The sequence below is a fragment of the Carassius carassius genome, chromosome 20, assembly GCF_963082965.1.
Source record: "Carassius carassius chromosome 20, fCarCar2.1, whole genome shotgun sequence".
NCBI classification, from domain to species: Eukaryota; Metazoa; Chordata; class Actinopteri; order Cypriniformes; family Cyprinidae; genus Carassius; species Carassius carassius.
In genome coordinates this window covers 18,876,292-18,896,213 of record NC_081774.1, presented here as the reverse complement: position 1 = coordinate 18,896,213, position 19,922 = coordinate 18,876,292, and the positions used below count along the sequence as shown (strand labels likewise).

Below are 19,922 nucleotides of genomic sequence, written 5' to 3'. Positions count from 1 at the left end.
CTAAAAAGTACACAAACAGGTACAAGGGTTACATTATATATGAATAACCTACCATACATACAAGCTTCAATGAGTAACTTACTAGGAACAGATATACCATAATGTGTTTTATCAGATACTCACTCTCCATTGGCCTCCAGTTCACAGATCTCAAAGAATGCCATAAGGTCATATTTGCAGTGACAAGGGCCAGCGGTTGAGCGTGTCAGCGTATTCAGTTTAGTGGCAGGCACTGGGGAGAGACAGAGGCAGAGTTCAGACACAGAGACACCACAAGCACTGTATGTACTGGTCAAAAAATGAGACAAAACATCTCCTTACCTGGCTTTGACAAAGGCATAACTCTAGGGAACTGCCTTCTTGTTGGGCGTAATGAACTATAAGGGATGGAACATTTTATTTGACATTGTAGGCGAGTTAAAATAATAATAATTATAAAAAAAGTTGTTTACCTAATTAAGTCTTTACAGAGTGGAGGGAAAGGCTGCTTCTGGTAGTGGCCGAACACCTCAAAAACGATTGGCTGACTTTTGATGTATTCCACAAAAGACTTGGTGACCTCCACGGTTATCTGCAATAGTAGCAAATCCGCACAAATTATTTCTGTTTGATTTAACAACTAAAACATGATTGGATTACTTCATTAGTAAATGTCACAAAGGTTGATTACATTTTGTACATGGTAGAATCCCAGTGGAGGCCCTCGGCCGGTATTCTTTAATGGCTCAGTGGAAAATGCCTCATCATGCCTGTGAATAAAGCTGGAAAAAGACAAGACAATTGAGAGGAGATTGATTCAGAAGTATTATGAGTATCCTGGATGAGTGTTTGCAAAGGCGTCATTCAAAAAGAAGGGGCACATGGTTTTTGGATGGCAACTTTCAAAAGATTTAGCAGCATGAAAACAATGTTCATCTAAAACACTGTGGCTGAAATGCATAATGCGCGTAAGTATTTGTCTTTCAAACCTTAAAATCTGTCAGATGTACAGCACAGCTTTTATGGAAAATCCATCCTGATAAATCTATGAATGAGAAACATACACTCACTTGAACTGGCAGAAGATATCTGCATACTCAGCAGAGATGCTTGAGGCCTGAAGCACTGTGACCCTGAAGGTGAAATTGCTGCCGATTTTCAAATGCTGGAGAGATTTTTCCTGAGTCACATCAAGAGGACATTCCAGACCACCCTTCAGAGGACTGTTAGGAACATCAGGAGAGGCTAGACGCAGCATTGCATGAGAAAACAGATCAGATTAGAATACAAATACTGTCTAACACTTGTGTAAGTCACTTACTGTATATCACTATTTACAACTACTTCAATAGTAAAAAATATCATGCATGATTACTAGGCAAATTATTTTATGTTGTGCATGTACAAATTCATTATAACGTATCGTGAAAAATTTATATCAGTCATTTATGAATAAATAAATGAGGCAAACAGTCATTTGCTTATTTATTTATTTATTTTTAAAAAACATATTACCTGCACAGGTGTTGTTGTTGACCTCATCAGCACTAAGGCTAAGCTCTGAGTTTTGTCCTTCTCCTTCTACAATGCGCAGCTCCTCTTGAAATGTGTTTGTGTGAGACATCCCACCGGTGCATGTTTCTGTCTGGAACTGAGAGAAAAACAATTCTATACTTAGCTGTCGCACCTTCAACAAAAACAATTTTATACCTAAAAAGGCCAACACAACTTCTGAAATAATAACTGAATTAATTTGCCAAGACAAAACAGAATCAATGACATGAAATGAGTGACACAACCAACCTTCTCAAACTGTTGATCCTCAAATGAGATCTTGGCAGTTCCTGATTGTCTCACACCTGAGCCATAATCTGGAGCCTCTTCATCAGCTGTGCCAATAAATAATTATGGCAACAATTTAAGATTTAATCATATTTAAGCTTGCACAAAACAATTCTAAACATAATCAAAGAAAGAACAGAAGAAAATACATGCATACATCTAAATTAAATTCATAAAACACATGAGAATTTACCAATGAAATATGAAAACATATTTGGTCTGAATACTGAGCCTTGTGGTACTCCTATACTATTTTTAAAAACATCAAACAATATTTTATGTAGAGGGATAATAATTAATGTAATGTGATACAACATGCAGGTTAGCTTTGGAATCTGCTCAAAATAGGTTTGTGAAAGCATCATGAAGATGAACTTACCTGATATGGCTTGTACTGCCACGCGGAGGAACCCCTTGACCTCGCCTTTCTCACTTACAATAGCCACACGGTGCACTAATGGCACAGGGTACAGCAGATTACTCAGATACACAAATGCCCTATGGAAGAAGGAGAGGATGATGGGAAAAAGGAGGAGAGCCGAAGAAAGAAGATGGATTTGAGACAGTTGATGGGGTGAAAAAGAAGAAAAAAGCGTTGACATTAATGTAAAATTTTAAATGAGAAAAATGTAATTGAAGATCAAGTCAGCCACACTGCCACTAGACACAACACAACATCAGACACAAAAAAAGCAACCAAACAAGAAACTGCTGCAGTGAAAGCAAAAAAGTCTGCGGTTCATCTGTGAATACTCTATTAGAGCCTCCATTCCCATAAAATGGTACAGAAAGTGATGATAGCAAGGATTTAGTCTTAGTGGTGGTTGGTAAAAGTGTTTCAAGAACATGCATATAGAAGAAAACTGCACCACAAGCTATTTTACACTATAACTTTTGACTGACTGATCTAAATTATCAAGCCATTAACATAGGTCACTATCACACATCTGATTTTTATTGTTGTTTCAGTAACTGATTGAAGGTTTATTTACAATTCCATGTCTCAGATATGTGTCTATGAAATCCATGAACTAGACATCGAATAGATATCGAAAGCAGGTAAGATTGGTGACAGATTGGCCTACTTCTTGTCTACATTCAGACAAATACATTCATTCAATTCAGATCTGCCCTCTTGATCCCAATGTGTTGCTGAACAAAGCTTGACAGGCAGGGTTCAAGAGCGGCAAGAGTTGTGGCCAGAGGGGAGGAGCTTTTGACAAGATTGGTGAGGCGCAAATATAGCATGTTCAGATAAACAAAATGTTTAGTAAAAAAAAAAAAAAATCTCCAAATTTGGCTTGTTGGGCCAGATGCAAACTGGAAAGCAAAAAAATGAAATGACATTAACATACATGAATTTGACCCCCATCAACTTAAAAGATAAATCAAAAAGTCAACACACATCACAAATCTTGTATATTGCATGTGCGCAGGGAAGTGAGAGTGTGGGAGTCAATTCAAAACTGTGGTACAAATTTTAGCTCTGGCATGCCTGATTGAGACTGCTGTAGTCGAAACCAGCTCTTTCATCTTGAGGACTGTAGCTTTTCAGACAAAACAATCAACCGATTTATACTGATCACAGAAACAACAGAATTCTGCAGAGGATGCTTATTTTGTTTCGGAGAAGAGCAGACAAAAAATTTATTGTGCTGCCATACAATACTGTATCTTTCAAAACAGGGCAGAATTGATGTGATTGCCATACGCAACACTATTAAATTTGTCCTGCAGTTTCCCCTTTGTTACAATAAACATGCATTAGGGATCTGTCACCAGTGATCTACTGTGTTTCACAGTCAGTATCTTGTCATTGCTATTCTTTTTGTTCGTTTCCTCTCATTCAGTTACTGAAAACCTCAGACAGCACTGTAATTGTGCATTTCAACACTGTATGCAACACTAATCAATGCATAAAAATGCATAAAATAAGTAAAAGGTTTGTTGTCTAAGTAAAACACATCTAAAACATACAGAAAGAGGCATTAAAAATTGCCTTCAGACCAGGTCAAGAGTGTCACACTTTCAAAGTCAAATCTTGTAGGACAGACTATAAATATTTTTACATTTTATTTTACATTGTATTCATTATATTTACATTGACATATTAGAATGGCATCATTGTTTGTTTGATTATTTATTTATTTATTTATTATTAAAAATAAAAAAAATTATTGTTAATGTACCAAATTTGATTATTAACATTATACAACAGCATCAGTATTGATTTATTGATATACCAAATAATAATAATAATTTACTATGTATTACATAATATACTGTATGCACTGCATTTATTATATTTAATTATATTTTCATTGATATAATAGATTAGCATCAACATTTATTTATTTTATTTATTAAAAAAAAAAATCAAAAATCTTATTATTCTTATTGATAGTAATAATAAATGCCATTCAAGAAATTTACTTTAAAACGTGGAACACTAAAAGAAAATATGGCGGTAACATTTGTATATCAAAAAAAATAAATAATAATAATTGTATTTATTTATTTTACTGATTGACATAAAGATATTCTTTACCCAAAACTATGAGAATACATTTAGGAAATGACCAAAATGATCTTTATCTTGGCAATAGATATTCTAACCCCTATCAGTTATTTTTCTGTATTTGGTGCCGTTTTAGGAAGTTCTAGTAACATACTCTGTTGTCTTTGTCTCAGTGTGAAAGAGCTAGTTTCCTCTGCCAGCATGCTCCTGAAACCTCACCAACCTTCCCACTAAACTGAACAGAGGCCAGCGGTCGTAAAAGGGGTCCTGGCCATGGCTGACACCTGGGCAGTGCTCCCCTACACCATCCTCCTCCTCCTCCTCCTCCTCCTCCTCCTCCTCCTCCTCCTCCTCCTCCTCTCTCCCAAGCTCTGAGCCAGGGTCCTCCATAAAGATCTCATCGTCCAGGTCATCCAACTCCTCCTCGACTTTCCCATAATGCCGCTCATCGGCGAGCTCGGTTATGTCAGAGTCGGGGTCGGAGAGGGTGGGGGAGAGGGTAAGGTCACTCATGCGCTCGCTCATGCACATGTTGAAAATGGGAGTGCTGGTGCAGCCGAAAACACGGGAACTAGGTTAGTACAACACCACACGCGCACACGCTGTTGCACACACTCGCTCACATGTACACATAAACCCAGCATAAACCCAGCCATGAGCCTCCCAACTTGTATTTGGCTAATGATCTTCTAGTGTGTTTGGTGAGGAGTGTTCAAGCTTAGCTTTAGTGTTTGAAGTGTCTTAATACTAAAAACTCACTGAACGAAGGCTGCACATAGCTCACCATTCAACTCAAAAAGTGAAGGAACCCTCATTAAAAGCACAATGCAAATCATAGGCAGTTTCCAGTCATGTACAGTGGGAATACCAGCATCCATTTAGCACTTCAGAGCATACAAACTTGACTGATCGATTACTCACCGACCAACTAGACGGAACCATGGAAAACGGTCATAGAAAGGGTCACCACCGGACATCATATGATCACAGTCCTCGACTGCAGTACTAGGCACCTCTGCTGCTCGGTCATACATTTCTCTCATCAAATCCAGTCTTTGTCTGCATAGACAATTGTACCTCATCAGCAAAAGTAACAAACCATGCTCTGTTATCTGCAATGTTCTTTTAAGCATAAACCAAAAAGAAAAAGGTGGCCAACATGCATTAAACCACATTAGCTTTAGCCTATTAGCTTTGAGATCATCAATATGCTTTCAATTTTACCAGCATGCATTTAAAATGTATAATATTTGTCTTCTAGGAAAACAGAAAAAATATTCATGATTTATTCAATGTTTGTCTCTTTAGAACAAGAATAAGTATCTACCTACCACCTGAGTTTGATTAGCAATGCCAAATAATGGTTCATGACTGTTATGTACAGTATATGTACTGTAAGGCTACTGGCCAATATTCAAGGGCTGATAAGAGTAGAAAAAGTGATCTAGTTGGATACATGGATCAATACTTCTCCAGCATGAAATTAGTGTTTAGGGTGTAAACAAGTTACATGCTAATCATAATTTAAAGTAGTTTGACTTCAGGGTTAGGCTCATTTTGTGGGCATTATGTTTGACTCCTAACCCTAGGGTTGTGGGTTAGAGTCTCGGGCCGGCAATACCATGACTTAGGTGCCCTTGAGCAAGGCACCGAACTCCCAACTGCTCCCCGGGCGCCGCAGCATAAATGGCTGCCCACTGCTCCGAGTATGTGTTCACAGCGTGTGTGTGTTCACTGCTGTGTGTGTGCACTTTGGAAGGGGTAAATGCAGAGCCCGAATTCTGAGTATGGGTCTCGCCATACTTGGCTGTATGTCACGTCATTCACTCATGTGCATATCGTGTATGTTTAGTCTCCCTGTACCTGAGTTTGTCCAGGGTCCAGTAGTGTGTGGCACCATTTTTCTGGTCCTGAACCTCTACTGCTACGATGGTGCGAGGGAACAGCCTTTTCTCCCTGTCTTGGGCTATGCTGGGGGGCAGGAGGTCAGGAGGCAGTGGGGAGTACAGTGTGTCTGTTAGTAGCACAAACTGAAACTGAACCTGCAGAGAAAAAGGGGAACAATTTATCCTACTCATTAGGCATATCCAATCATTAGGCTGACCTAAATTATTTTAGTGTACCTTTTTCTTAAGCTCCACACTAATGGCATTAGCCTCCTTGAGAAAAATTGCATTTCCCCAGAGCAGGTCTCTGAGAGAGGTGAACTGATAGAATCGCCATTTCCGGAAAGCCCAGAGGGCCAGTTCTGTCTCTTGCTTTGTCCACGGCACTGCAGGACCAAAATATGAACCCATTTCAAATGTGATGTCTAAGAAACAACTGAACACTTCATGTTTTAAGAACATGAAGTCATGTGATAATTTGATACATAGATCAGATCATACAGTACTTATGTGGTTTTAAACTACGTTACCCACCTTCCTCTTCTGGTTCCTCCTCTTCCTCTGTGGTTTCTGGGTAATATCTGGAATCGACCTGCCTCTGAAGAGCTTCCAGCTTACTCTCATAGTCCTAAACAAAAAATCTGTGTGAAATTTGGTTTCGCTGCAAGCTTCTTGGAGTTTCTACTACTTAAAGACTAATTAAGCTCTTACTAATCTTAAATGACTTACCAGTCTCTGCTGTTCCAGAAGGTTACTTGCTTCTTCTCTCTCCTTGCGGTACTGGTCCTCCAGCTCCTGTAACCTGTAAATGATGTGAGCATCAGAATCAAGGCGCAAAACTTAGATACTAAATAGTCCTGCAGAGTGTTATCAGAGTTCCTCTGAAACCCTCCACCTCCCCCAGCGCCACTTATCTAGATCTGATTTTTGCTGGTTTAGCACCACAAGAGGGCTAGTGACAGAAGTGCTGCTGTACCTCTGCTCCATCTCTTGTTTCATATCAATGCCTTGTTTTTCCAGTAGTTCTCTTTGGGCAAAGGCCCAGTCTACTGGCTCGATAGGTGTGTCTGCACATGGGGTCCTCTCCCTCTCTTGCCGTGCTTGCTCAGGGTCATTGAAACGGAACACATGGCTTTTGCCCATAATGATACGGTTACCTAAGACAGATAACAGACAGGGTCAAAACATCTCACAGAAACCAAAAAATAAAAATATTTTCATCAGACTGAAATTGTTTTCAGCCTGGAAACTGAAGAGTTACCAGATCTGAGAATAGTGGGCTCTGTCACTCTCTTCCCATTAACGTAAGTCTCTGCTTCCTCACAGGGCTCCAGAATCACTGTACCCTCTCCAGATGCATTTGTAGTACTTGTGAAGATACAGTGTTCGTCTTTAATGAAGTGGCCGCTCAGGACAATGTCCTGCCGACTGCTGGCATCCTCGCGGCCGACCCTGCAGGAATATAAGGAGGCTATTTGTCAGAATGGGGAAACATAGATATACTAAAAAATTCAAAACAAGTATTGGAAATTCCATTATGATGATCATTTAATACCAAAAATATCATTAAAAAAAAATCTATATCTAGAACTATAATCTATATCTAACATATTAACATTGGCTAATACTATAAGTTAGTTCACTATGCATAACTACCATAACAGCTCCAACTTTTGATCTTAAATGTTTTAGTAAATGTTGAGATTAACATCAATAAATGCTGTAGAAGTATTGTTCATGGTTAGATCATGTTAACTAAACTAACTATGTCTTTGTGGACCATGGTTGAAAATACTGGTTGTAAATAATCAATGTTCTCACTTGGTGATTCCATCTTTAATGTAGTACAACAAGCATTCAGACATCAGTGGATCTTCATTGAGGTTGACCAGGTGAGGTGTCTGAAACAGTCAAATCATAAAGAGGTGTTGACTGAAGCATATGACTTCACTAGCTTCCTTATAGAAAACATATTTGATCTTCTAACCTTCTTTGGTGAAAAGACTCCAACGGTTCCTCCATCTTCCCTCATCGCCACACCCATTTCAGCCAAAAGTGCCTCCCTTATGAAAACAGAACATTTTTATTTATCAAATGAAGTACACAACTTAAATTTCAGACACATTTCAAGATAAAAGCCCTCTCAGGGGTCTCCAACCTTTCCATTCTAATGGCCTCAGTACGACGAAGCTTCTCTTCCCAAGTTTCATTGAGTTCTGCAATTATCTTCTCAGTTTCCTAATTGGAAAAGAGGTCGACATAAAAACGATCAGCACTGGTCCATATTAATATATCAAACCATCCTCTCCATTATCCTCTCTCTAACCTTCAGCCTCTCAATGGCTTCCTCGCTTCCCGGGCTGAACATGATCCGGTCATGCAGGCTGTTGATGGAGCCAGCTCGGCTGGACAGGACAGAGAGAGAGGGCGAGGGGCTCATCCCTGTCATGGCATTGGTCACTGTGGAGAAATCAACTCTTTGATTGACAGCCTGGATGCTATTGAGATTACTCTTGTAATTTGACAAGTCTGGGCAAAATATGGGAATGACAGGTTGGAAAGTCAAAGGAATTTTTTTTGGTAAGAGAAAAGGAAAACCATGGAAACAGAAAAGAAGGGGAAGGAGGAAGAGTAGAAAGTTTCAAACAAAGCTGAAAAGCTAATTAAAAAGGTTATAAAGCTGCAGGGCGCGGGGCAGACTGCATCAATTTGAGGACGCTGTTGTGTGTTTTTATTTTTCAACCAAATCAGACTATCAAAAGTTTTTTATTATTAATGGATTTTTCCCTCATGCCTCAAATTCATTGGACTGTGCTTACGCCCATGGAGATGAACTGAACACTCAATGTAATACTGATCTGTGACTACACAGACCGCATGGATGACCACATGCCTGTGCTTCACATTGAGGCAAAACCTCTAAAGCACCTTTGGACCATCAAAGCAGCAGAGTCCAATAATAGTGTTGCCTGTCAGAATAATTTGTTTTATTTAAACTGCACAGCACAGACTTTGGTGGTCCAGAGATCCCTGTTTTGGCCATCACAGGGGCCGGCAACATTAGAAAGGGTCCACATTGGCACACACATACAAAGGACAGAGGATTTAATGTATGATTGTTATATGATTGTAATATTCTTTAACTCTTTATTTTAAAATGTTGAAGTCAGATTCCCAAAATACCACTCAAGAAGCAAATATGAGTTAAAACAGGCTCTGAACTTAAACGATGAATGATTCCCATAAAGGATTAATGAATGAAAAAATATAAGAAAAATCATTATTTATCAAACCAAAAACTGATCCACGCAATTGTGAGTGACCTAAATACATCCTGTCCTGTGAGTTACACAGCCCTGTTCAAAGTGCTGCATGGACAACACTCTGGCACTGCTTTTTATTTTTGTTTTAAAGATAATAAGGTTTTATTACCAATATAAAGCTTTGTCATATACTGTAAATAAATAAATAAAATAAAAATCTCATTTCATGCAGTTTTTAACAAAAACAAATTTGCCGACCCCTGGGTTATCATAAACTGTGAAGCATTTAAGGTGCCAAAATACACACATTTGAGAGCAGATATTCCAGGAGCCTGTGCCGGATATGCTGAGAAAAACAGAGAGAGAAGACAAGTCCTTCAGACACATTCCTAAAGTTGTCTGACCACTGGTTTCTATTAATATAAGTGCAGATTGAGAATGTTTGCTTTACTCATAGGATAACTCTCTTCACAGCATTTGAATCTGAGAGGAAATCTGTCATTTTAAGAAGACTGAAACATCGTAGTTTGTGCATCACAGGTGACTCACTCTCAATGATGTCTCCAAGACCCTGAGCATAAAGCAGATCCTTCAGACGTGCCACCTCTTCCTTCAGCTCACGCACCAGGCGGTTGTTGGGGTCTTCGTTGATGACGGCGTTGCAGCGGATCTGCTTGGCTCGGTCAGCATACCTGTGACAGTGATTTCGCTATTAACCATCCATAATAGCATCAGAATGTCCCAAATAGTTCAGTATTCAGAACATCACCTGCTGAGGCTAATGACATCTAATGACATGGATGAAGCCTTCATAGTAATGCATAGCCATTAAAGGAATAGTTCACCCAAAAATGAAAATTCTGCCTAATATTGCACACCCTCATGTCAATCCAAACCTGTACGACCTTTGTTCGAAACACAAATTAAGATATTTTTTATGAAATCCTAGAGCTTCACAACTAAACAAAACTGACATGTTCAAGGCCAAGAAAGGTAGTAAGGACATCCTTGAAATAGTCCATGTGACATCAGTGGTTCAACCTTAATTTTATAAAGCTACGAGAATACTTTTTGTGTACAAAAAAAAAAAAGATAACAACATGCATCATGGTACTCTAATAAAACTGCATCGAAGACTGACACAGAAGAAAAGAAATTGTTGAATAAAGTAATTATTTTTATTTGTTTTGTTTAGTTTTTTTGTTTTTGTTTTTTGCACAAAAAAAGTATTCTCGTAGCTTCATAACATTACAGTTGAACCACTCATGTCACATGGACTATTTTAACAATGACCTTACTATCTTTTGGGCCTTGAACATGGTAGTTGCATTTCTGTCTGTGCAGGGTCAGAAAGCTCTCGGATTTCAAAAAAATATCTTAATTTGTGATTTGAAGATGAACGAAAGTCTGGTTTGGCATGGACAGACATGAGGATTTTAATGACAGAATTTTCATTTTTTTGAGTGAACTATCCCTTTAACATACCAACATACCATTTATTGTGTTACATGACCCTATGTTGTTAGTCTAAAGTACAGTGGTGGTTCTTACCTGAGCGTGCTGAGTGTCTCATCATAGTTAATATCAGCAGGGCTAAGAGCTGCTACCATAGCTGTGCGCGAATTTCCTCCTGATAAATGAAAACCGCTGTGACCTTCAGGAATCTTTTTAATTTGTTGGCATCATATCACAGTTATACTGGCCACATTGACTGTAATACGCAATGTTTTATGTGATGGAGAGAAATGTTTATTGTTAAGGAGGTACAGTATGTGCATGGTGCATAAAGCCTCATACCGAGGTTTTCTCTCAGAAGCCATGTCAGAACTGAATCTCTGTATGGAATAAAGCTCTCAACTTTCTTCTTCTTTTTGTTCTGTAGGAAGAAGAGAAAGCTATGCCAACTGTCAAAGCTATAAAAGCTTGATAAATAAAGAACAATTCAACGGATCCTTACCTTGTTTGGTGCAGAGTCCTATAAGACAATCAAATATATATATTTTAATTATTTACCCTTTTTTTATTTCTTTCAAGAATAATTATATTTAAATTGAAAGAATTCTTACCACTTCAGCTAGCGCAGAGATAACTTTGCCTAGTGTTGTTAAAGATTTGTTGATATTGGCTCCTTCCTAGAAAAGGTACAAAGCACGCACATTAATATGATGCACTCATCTGAAATCCCAAATTGTCATGAACTCTGTTGAAATCATAGTGACCAACCTTGAGTCTAGTGCCTTTAGCTCCAGTAGAATCAGCCCTCTCACTGCCTGCCAAGTCTACCAAGCTGATTTTGCTGACCTATTTGCAAATAGAAATGTTGTGTCTAAGAACAGTAAAGCGCTAATGCACATACCAGCAACTTCAGCAACTGCCAAACTGCCAACATCCATCAGTGAAGTTTGAACTGCAGAGAGTCTCACCTACTTTTGCACTGTAGTCTATTTCTGAATAAGCAGTCACTTTTTCTCATATAGTACAATATTCAAACAATACCAAATGTGGAGGTCTGGTGGGAAAGGCTGCAGGAAAGGATGCAGTACCTTTTCAGATGTGTTTTCTGTGTCACCATCATGTCGTTTCTGTGTGAAGATGATGTTGAAGACAGCATGGGAACGGCTGCTGGTTTCATTCATGTTAGTGGCCGCCACAGTCCTGATAACAAGAACACAGTGGTGAATGATTTGATTTCAGTTTCATACATAAATATATAAATCTATGCTTCATTTTAGATAAATACAATTGTTCTGCAGTTTCCATTGCTTCAAAATTACAATATGTCCAGAGATATATACACTTTGGTTGAAAAGTTTGGGGTCAGCAAGATTTTTTTTTTTAAAGAAATTCACTTTTATTCAGCAAGGATGCATTCAATTTATTAAAAGGTACCAATTATAATTTAGCAATTATGACCTTACAAATAATTTATTGAGTGCTGAAAAATTATATTTCAATATATTATACTTATTAATACTTATTTTACATTGTAATAATTTTCCAATATTACTGTTTTTATTCTATTTATGATCAAAGGTAGATTTCCTAAAACATTTTTTCAAATGTATCAACGCCAAACCTTTGAATGGTAGTGTAATTCAGAGGCTAACCTCTTCTGTATTCAGAAATTAGTTTCACCTTGCTTTGTTTCCAGAGTCCATCAGGTCCTGTATGTCATTGTAGGAAGTAACGGCCAGTTTTGATAGGTCCTCTACATATGGTCCCATCAGAGGATGCTCTCGCACACGCAGATTCCCTTTGTTCTTTGGGTTCAGAAGGTCCCGCACACGCTCACAGTAGATCTCCATGTAACTGACCTGAGAAAAACAACATTTTCACTTGATATACTGATTCTATGGTAAGAATGCAATTTATGATGCAGGTGCTGATCTTACCTCAACCGAGTATGACACGCTGTTGTCATTATTGTCACTGATCTTAGTAAACAGGTCCTCACATAGCTGTCACAGACAGATTCAGCATTAAAAATGTGTTACCGCCAACAGCATCTAAGTCATCTATTCTAAAGTATTTGCTACAATATCAAAGACAGCAATAATATAAATTACAGATGGTATAATAGTGTACTACCAATGGGATGATGCCTTCTTGGTCTTTCTCTTGCCTGCCCATCATGGTATATGATTTTCCGGCCCCAGTTTGCCCATAGGCAAAAATACAGACGTTGTATCCCTCAAAAGCATGCAGAAGCATTTCCTCCCCTATGTCTTTATAAACCTGCTTTTGGCATGCATAGTTCACATCTTCTGGCTGTTGAAGACAGAAACGCACAAAGCACGAAAGGAAATCATCATAAATGTCTCAATAACAGCCATCAGGATCACAGAAGAATTAAAAATAGCAGCAGTGAGTTGCATAAGATGCAGATTCACCAGTTAATATCAAGAAACTCACCGTTGTATGTGACCAATACGAATAGTCAAAGTTAAAGCTCTTGCTCTCCTTTGGCTGTTTTGGGTTTATAATTGCTAGAAAGCAAAGAGAACATGTCTATGAGAATAAATCTATAATCTAATGAAGAAAACAACAAACTATATAAAACTATTTCCAACTTTATTATTTAATTTCAATCATTTTCAGACCTAAAGCCTCTCGTGGCAAAAGATGATATTAAAAACCTATTCATGTATTTACCATTATCATCTCAGTACAGTCATCAAAGCATTTTATGCACTGTTAATATACTATAAGGCAATATATGCATATATAGGCACGTTTCAGGCCAGATGAGTCTAAGGAAGCGTGAATCATGCCATCCCTGGGGTTCTGGGAATGAGGTCATGAACCTCCCTGAATCCTCTCAGCAGCACAAAGCCGTGCAGTGTGTCTGACCTCACACTCTGCATCAGCTGACTCTGTTTTCCCACTCACACTGCAGGCAGAACAACGGGCCAGTTTACAGTTTTTGGAGCTGCTCTAGAAATGGGGGCTTGAAATGCCACAGAATTCTTGCCATCAAATGGACTTTGTTTCTGAACATGTCCAAAACTTTTGATAATGGCACATTTACCATTGCTAAATATGTTTCCTTTCCATTTTTCTATTATTTTTATTAAAAACAAACTGATTAAAAACAATTCTGGCAATGATATTATATTGCAATTTTTTGCACAATAGTGACAATGTTGTCAAATGAACCTGTCTCCATCTCTTAGCGAAACTTTATAAATATCTGATTCTGCTCCTCATATTTTTGTTTTGACGGATTAATGAAAAACATTGCACATCATTTTATACCTTGACTTGTTTTGAGAATCAATGTACAGTAAATCTGAAGTCAACAAATGTATTAGTCAAACGGTGACAGTCTGCACACATAATCAATTAAAAAGCTTTTTCTGAAAACTAAAGCATGACCTCTTTGACATTTCTAAACCTGTAAGCCTAAAGATGCACTAATAGGCTATTCTCTCTCATGGGGGTGCTGATGAGAGACCATGGGGATAAATATTTCATTACAGTCATAAATAATTCCTACAGCACTGTGACAATCATCTCTTACTCAGATGAGTTCAAATAGCAATTGACAGCAAGTGAAAATGTGTTTTGAAAGAGCACTCACTGGTAGTGTTGCCTGACATCTGGATGATACACTTGCTCTCTTTTCCCATCTCTCGTGAATTGAAGGGACGGACCCTCACGGCTACTTTCACCGAGGCACCTGCCATGGTGTCTGAGTGCTGGGGATCTGCTACTGCACAGGATCTGATGGGACGAAGCCCAGCCAGGAATCAGAGGCCACCTGCCACCTGTAGAGAGATATATGTATATGCTGGAATCTCAAAAGAATATGCATGTCAATCAGCACTTCTTCTGCAAAACAAGGCTAGAAATGTGTTAAGGCCTACACTTTAGATCTAGTACCTTAGCAATTCACTTCACAGGAGATAATTAAAGAAAATCCCTATAAATCTGTTCAGGCGGTTGTACTGGCTAAGTTACACCTCTGATAATCTCATTTAGGTAATGGAACTCTCCGAGATCCAGACCATGATCCATCAGGACTTTTATCACATTCAGTAGATTACTGTACACCAGATATAGCTATGTGAACTCATAAAAATAGCCTCTAAAACAGGCTTTATTAAAAGAATAAACAATTTGCTTGTTCAAATAAGAATCCAACTGCAAGGGTAGTCAGTCAGCAAAAATCATGCTTATTCAAGGCTCGCAGAGAGAACCTTTGGTTTCAGTGGCAATACTCCTAAATATCTTGACTGATATCTATGAGATTACCAACTTATCTATTTGAAAACATTTGATAATTAAAACCTACTAATATATCTAATCTATTTTGCATATCCATCCCTATTCTACCTGTGGACCGTGACAATCTCACAACAAAAGAATGATCTCATGATGAAAAGGGTGATGGTAATGGCTTCTGTGAACTTCATACAGGACAATAACGCTACTCATATTGTAGATACCTGGTGCAAAATTAAGAGCTTTGATAATCACTCCAAAACCAGACACAACTTCAGAGACTGTTGGAAATGCCACAACAAAGAAATGAAAGATTTTCTTGTTTTTTTGTAATATACTTACTAAATTAGAGTACCACAAAGCAATATTATTTCATTAATGAATTTATAAGTAATTCTCCTGTTTCGTATGGGTTTCAATCACACATTGATTGTGGTTGTGGATGCTGGAATTGCATACTGTCTGTTACAATGACCTGCATGCTGTAAAACATCTTAAAAAGACACTCTGAGTCAATGGCAATTAATTTGAGCAACTCTGTACAAAAGACTATGACATCCACCATAACCCATTTAATAACTGTCCTACTATGGAGAGAGTAATCCGTTAAAAGACTGTAAAAAAAATGGAACTAAGGTCAAATTATATGTAAATTCTTTGATTCTGCAAATCATGGTTTTAATCAGGATTAGAAAACCTGGATTCGTTTATTTTCTAGGAAGAATCAACAAATTTACTTTAGGTGCAATGAGGAATAACAATTATTTAGAAATTGTCCTACAATGGAAACTAGACTGAAACATATATAGGCTATTTATTGCATAAGTTAATATGTAAAATTATCCTGTTCATCTACACTTTGATGATTTTCCCCCTTCATTTTTATTGGCAACTTAATATGGGATAACCACCCATAGTAAAATATATATATAGATGTAGATGAATTTGGTCAACATTATGTCTCTCCAGAAAAAGACTGGGCTAAATGCCATCCTTCGAGCAAAAAAAAAAAAAGGAAAAAAGTTACGTTTGTACACAAACCAGCGCACTGAGCAAATATTATTTTTTTTATCACATACAGCCCTCACAGTCTCCTGAAAATGGCTGCCCTGACCGTCTGCTGGTACTGTACAGTCATGAATCAGCTGTGATGGACGCTCAGCCGGCAACACAAACGCAATGAAAGCGTTTCAACGGTTATTAAGCAAACCAGCTATACAAAACAAGGTTATCATATATACATGTATATACCAACTGTTTATATTTAGATCTGCCTCTGCGTAGATGCTGAAATGCGGCAGCAACACCCATACACTGCCAGCGTCGCGACATGCAGGAACGATCCCAATATAATCGACAAGACCTACGCATTTATATCATCGTCATCATCTAGTTAGATTGTATAAGCGCGAATTCAGAACGTTTCAGCGTGTCGCGTCGCGCTAGACTTGGGGTGTAAACGAAGTGTGACGCGTCTGTTACTATGGCTATATTTTGTCAGAATCTTTAGTTCACAGCAGAATGCAGGCAAATATACAGAATTCAATTTCGAATTTCAATTCTGATATTAAACAAGTAAATCGTTTCCTGATCCTAAAGTATTAGTGCGCACTCTATCATGTAACTCACCCTCAGTAACGCATCTAATTAAAAAATGCTCTACATATTCATAGATGACGCTTTTCACGATGTAATTATTCGTCTAATCTGTCTGGCCTTTGAAACTGAAAACATTTGAATTATGAAAAAGGCCCAGATTTCATGGCATGGCCTCACCCGGCCAACATAAACAGCATCCTTCAGCACCATAGACAGTCTCAAGACTGTCAATGCATGTAAATAAGACCGAATAAAGTATTTTTCCATTAAATGTCTTTTGACATCAATAATAATAATAATAATTCTAAATACAGTTATAGTATATAGGCTAAGTCCTTAAATAGTATGATAGCACAAGATCAAATTTAAATAGCCTACATAATTCTCCATATATCTTTTTTTTCTTTTTAAAAAGAATAATAGCATCTCCTTCAAGATCTTTTCCATTTTATGCTTACTCTTTTGTATTTCAACAACCTTTCTGTGGCATTTTAGACAGGACAACAGTGGCATAGTGCACCACCCTCCTTATTCTCATAAGATACATGAAAAACAATGGTTTTAAAACACATAAATCACACAAAAAGCAATCAAGATCTCACATACTTGATTCCTGATGGCAATATCCTGTTGAGATTGCGGACAGCAGTGGGTTATTCCATCAAGTCTGCTTCCATCCGCCGTCTTCTTCCTCACCCAGTTGTTTTATTTTTTCCTATAGACTCTGAGCCTCTCCCTAGCTCAGCACCAACAATGCAGGTGGAGCCCCCCCTGGCAAGACCATCAGGCTGAGGGAGTCTGGTTTTGCAGGGCCTGGTACGCAGTGGTGCGTCAGGAAGCTGAGGGAGGGGTTAATGGATGTGGGGATGCGCTGACAGACAGTGTTTCTTCAGTCTAACACAAAATGGCTCTTATGGTGGAGCCAAGGATGCTGATCAGCCGTGAGTCGCTGATGACATCATCAGTGCTGGAGCTAGCAGCATGGATGCAGCACAGGGAGCGGGAGGGAGGAACGGAGGGAGAGAGAGGGGGAAAGAGAGCCTGAGAACCACACACTGATAATAGCATCACTGGACACTCTTAAAAAAGACCACGCTTCATGGGTTTGCTTCCGTGTCCACGAATACAAACCACAGTGTTAAAAGCACAAAGAGCTCATTTGAAATTCCAAGCTCAGCCGGTAGGGTTTGTGTCTCTGCATGCACAGACCAGACCCTCTCAATGGACTCATTTTGAAGGCTAAAGATGCCAGCTAAGCTTATGCGAGGAGACAAACAAGTTAGGTTCACTTAAAGAAAAAAGTTGTGGTCAGTATCTAAAAAAAAGATATAATACTTTTATTCAGAAAAGATGCATTAAATTGGTCAAAATCATGGTAAAGATATTCACAAAAGATTTAACATTTTAATAAATGCTGTTCTTTTCAGCTTTCGATCTGACATTGAAGACTGGAATAGATTGCATTTTTAAATAAATTAATATAGAAAAGGATATTTTAAATTGTAGTTTTGTTTTTTACTGTATTTTTAATCAAATAAATCCAGCCTTGTTGACTTCTCTCAAAATCATTAATCATTTAGTGATTTTAAACAGTACATGAACAATATTTTTGTACATCATTTTCTCTGATATCTGTACAAAGGAATATTGATTGTACTAGGAACAGTGTTAAGCAGGGAATGCTGAAACAGGTTGTATTACAAGGAGGGTCCATGAAGGTCATTTATGGTATATCCTGCTTATTGGGTATGATTAACAAAACTGAATTGTAGTAGACTAATAATAATAAAGAAAAAAGAATCACAGTTGCATGATTTACAGACTCTTAAAAGAAAATATTAAAAAGGTACAAATTTTGTGATGGTTTAAAATATGATATGAAGACACAATTCGTTTTTTTCTCACTCTGATGCATAACCAGGCTTCCATAATAAGCAAGAAAAAGACAATGTTCTTACATTTCTTTTGAAGATTATTTAATTTAATCAAATTAAAAATGTTATGACTTCAATGGACTAAAATGGATTTAGCACAACAGCCCCATCTACTGGGCAGCTGAGATTCTGCTTACTATTTTACGCAAGGATAAATACACTTCTTTGAATTAGTTTTAGAATTGTTGTTGAATAGGGTCAAGGTCATCTATGTCTGCCTGAATATCTCCACTGGTGTTACATCATGGTACATGTCCCGTCTTTCACAAAAGCATGCTGAGCTGAGCCGCTTCTGTCTCTTACTCTGGCCTGTGAAGTGGGTGTTTGAGCCCCACCACAGTGCAAAGGGCACACAAGGGTAAACATTGCGTCTCCACTTATTTACTGTGCAGACTAATTATTTACTGCAGGATAAGTGATGGAGACCAGTGCTCTGGTCAAAGTCCCATAGCATCTGCTTTCTATGACACACAACGTCTTTTAAAGAATCACTGTGTTCTGATCTGGTACTTTTGTACAGCGTAAGCATTTTTGTACTGAATGGGAACAGTACAATCTATTCATGTTCAAGTCTTTGTTAGTTATATAAATATGGTAAGATTAATTAACATAGTAAAAATATTAAAAAATGAATAGTTTATCCAATAATCATTTTTTTTCTTTTTTAAGAATGAAATAAGTAGTCTTCCTCAGGCCATCCAAAATTTAGATGAGCTAATAAACACATCACAATAATCCACAAGTAAAAGTGAACATTGGGAAGTGAACATTTGTGTGCTTGTAAGAAACAAGCCCATTATTAATGTGTAATTTAACCATTGCTTCTAGCTAAAATATGAGTCATCTATCCAATAATATTTCATTTTTTAGTGAAAAAGTAATTTTTGTCTTTATCAGGAGGGAAATATGCACAGATGAAGCATTGTTTATAAGCCAAGACAGTCCAGAACAGTTCTCAACAAATATGTTGGTTGGTGGATTTTTGCTTCACAAGACATTACTTGATGGACTGGAGTGGTGTGGATCACTTGTGGATTATTGTGATGTTTTTAACAGACGTTTGAACTCACATTCTGATGGCATCCATTCACTGCATTCAATATGCATTTTAATTCATTCATATGGTTGCAATAAAATTTTAGTTCAAAAATATGGTAAGTATAGTAAGTAAATAAAA

General features: G+C 37.8%; 1 protein-coding gene across 9 annotated transcripts in view; it reads right to left on the bottom strand.

The window, feature by feature from the left end:
- LOC132096597 (kinesin-like protein KIF1A) overlaps window positions 1–17,725 on the bottom strand; it is a 30,644-nt gene extending 12,919 nt beyond the window's left edge. For 3 of the 9 annotated variants that reach the window (XM_059502046.1, XM_059502048.1, XM_059502047.1), the window contains exons 1-34: window positions 17,418–17,725; window positions 14,569–14,755; window positions 13,401–13,474; window positions 13,077–13,256; window positions 12,881–12,946; window positions 12,624–12,802; window positions 12,032–12,143; window positions 11,712–11,789; window positions 11,555–11,620; window positions 11,446–11,463; window positions 11,286–11,364; window positions 11,040–11,118; window positions 10,038–10,180; window positions 9,796–9,834; window positions 8,552–8,685; window positions 8,384–8,463; window positions 8,213–8,288; window positions 8,047–8,126; window positions 7,487–7,677; window positions 7,202–7,382; window positions 6,955–7,027; window positions 6,760–6,853; window positions 6,463–6,611; window positions 6,203–6,381; window positions 5,261–5,398; window positions 4,563–4,886; window positions 2,201–2,319; window positions 1,783–1,868; window positions 1,495–1,630; window positions 1,050–1,224; window positions 671–761; window positions 453–571; window positions 322–377; window positions 124–232 (exon numbers count right to left, since the gene is read on the bottom strand). In XM_059502046.1, coding sequence (XP_059358029.1) covers window positions 124–232; window positions 322–377; window positions 453–571; window positions 671–761; window positions 1,050–1,224; window positions 1,495–1,630; window positions 1,783–1,868; window positions 2,201–2,319; window positions 4,563–4,886; window positions 5,261–5,398; window positions 6,203–6,381; window positions 6,463–6,611; window positions 6,760–6,853; window positions 6,955–7,027; window positions 7,202–7,382; window positions 7,487–7,677; window positions 8,047–8,126; window positions 8,213–8,288; window positions 8,384–8,463; window positions 8,552–8,685; window positions 9,796–9,834; window positions 10,038–10,180; window positions 11,040–11,118; window positions 11,286–11,364; window positions 11,446–11,463; window positions 11,555–11,620; window positions 11,712–11,789; window positions 12,032–12,143; window positions 12,624–12,802; window positions 12,881–12,946; window positions 13,077–13,256; window positions 13,401–13,474; window positions 14,569–14,674 — 3,809 coding nt within the window. In that variant the 5' untranslated portion in view covers window positions 14,675–14,755; window positions 17,418–17,725. The remainder of the gene's footprint in view (window positions 1–123; window positions 233–321; window positions 378–452; window positions 572–670; window positions 762–1,049; window positions 1,225–1,494; window positions 1,631–1,782; window positions 1,869–2,200; window positions 2,320–4,562; window positions 4,887–5,260; window positions 5,399–6,202; window positions 6,382–6,462; window positions 6,612–6,759; window positions 6,854–6,954; window positions 7,028–7,201; window positions 7,383–7,486; window positions 7,678–8,046; window positions 8,127–8,212; window positions 8,289–8,383; window positions 8,464–8,551; window positions 8,686–9,795; window positions 9,835–10,037; window positions 10,181–11,039; window positions 11,119–11,285; window positions 11,365–11,445; window positions 11,464–11,554; window positions 11,621–11,711; window positions 11,790–12,031; window positions 12,144–12,623; window positions 12,803–12,880; window positions 12,947–13,076; window positions 13,257–13,400; window positions 13,475–14,568; window positions 14,756–17,417) is intronic. The other 6 variants (XM_059502049.1, XM_059502054.1, XM_059502050.1 and 3 more) reach the window with 3 other exon arrangements.
- Window positions 17,726–19,922: the final 2,197 nt, after the last annotated feature.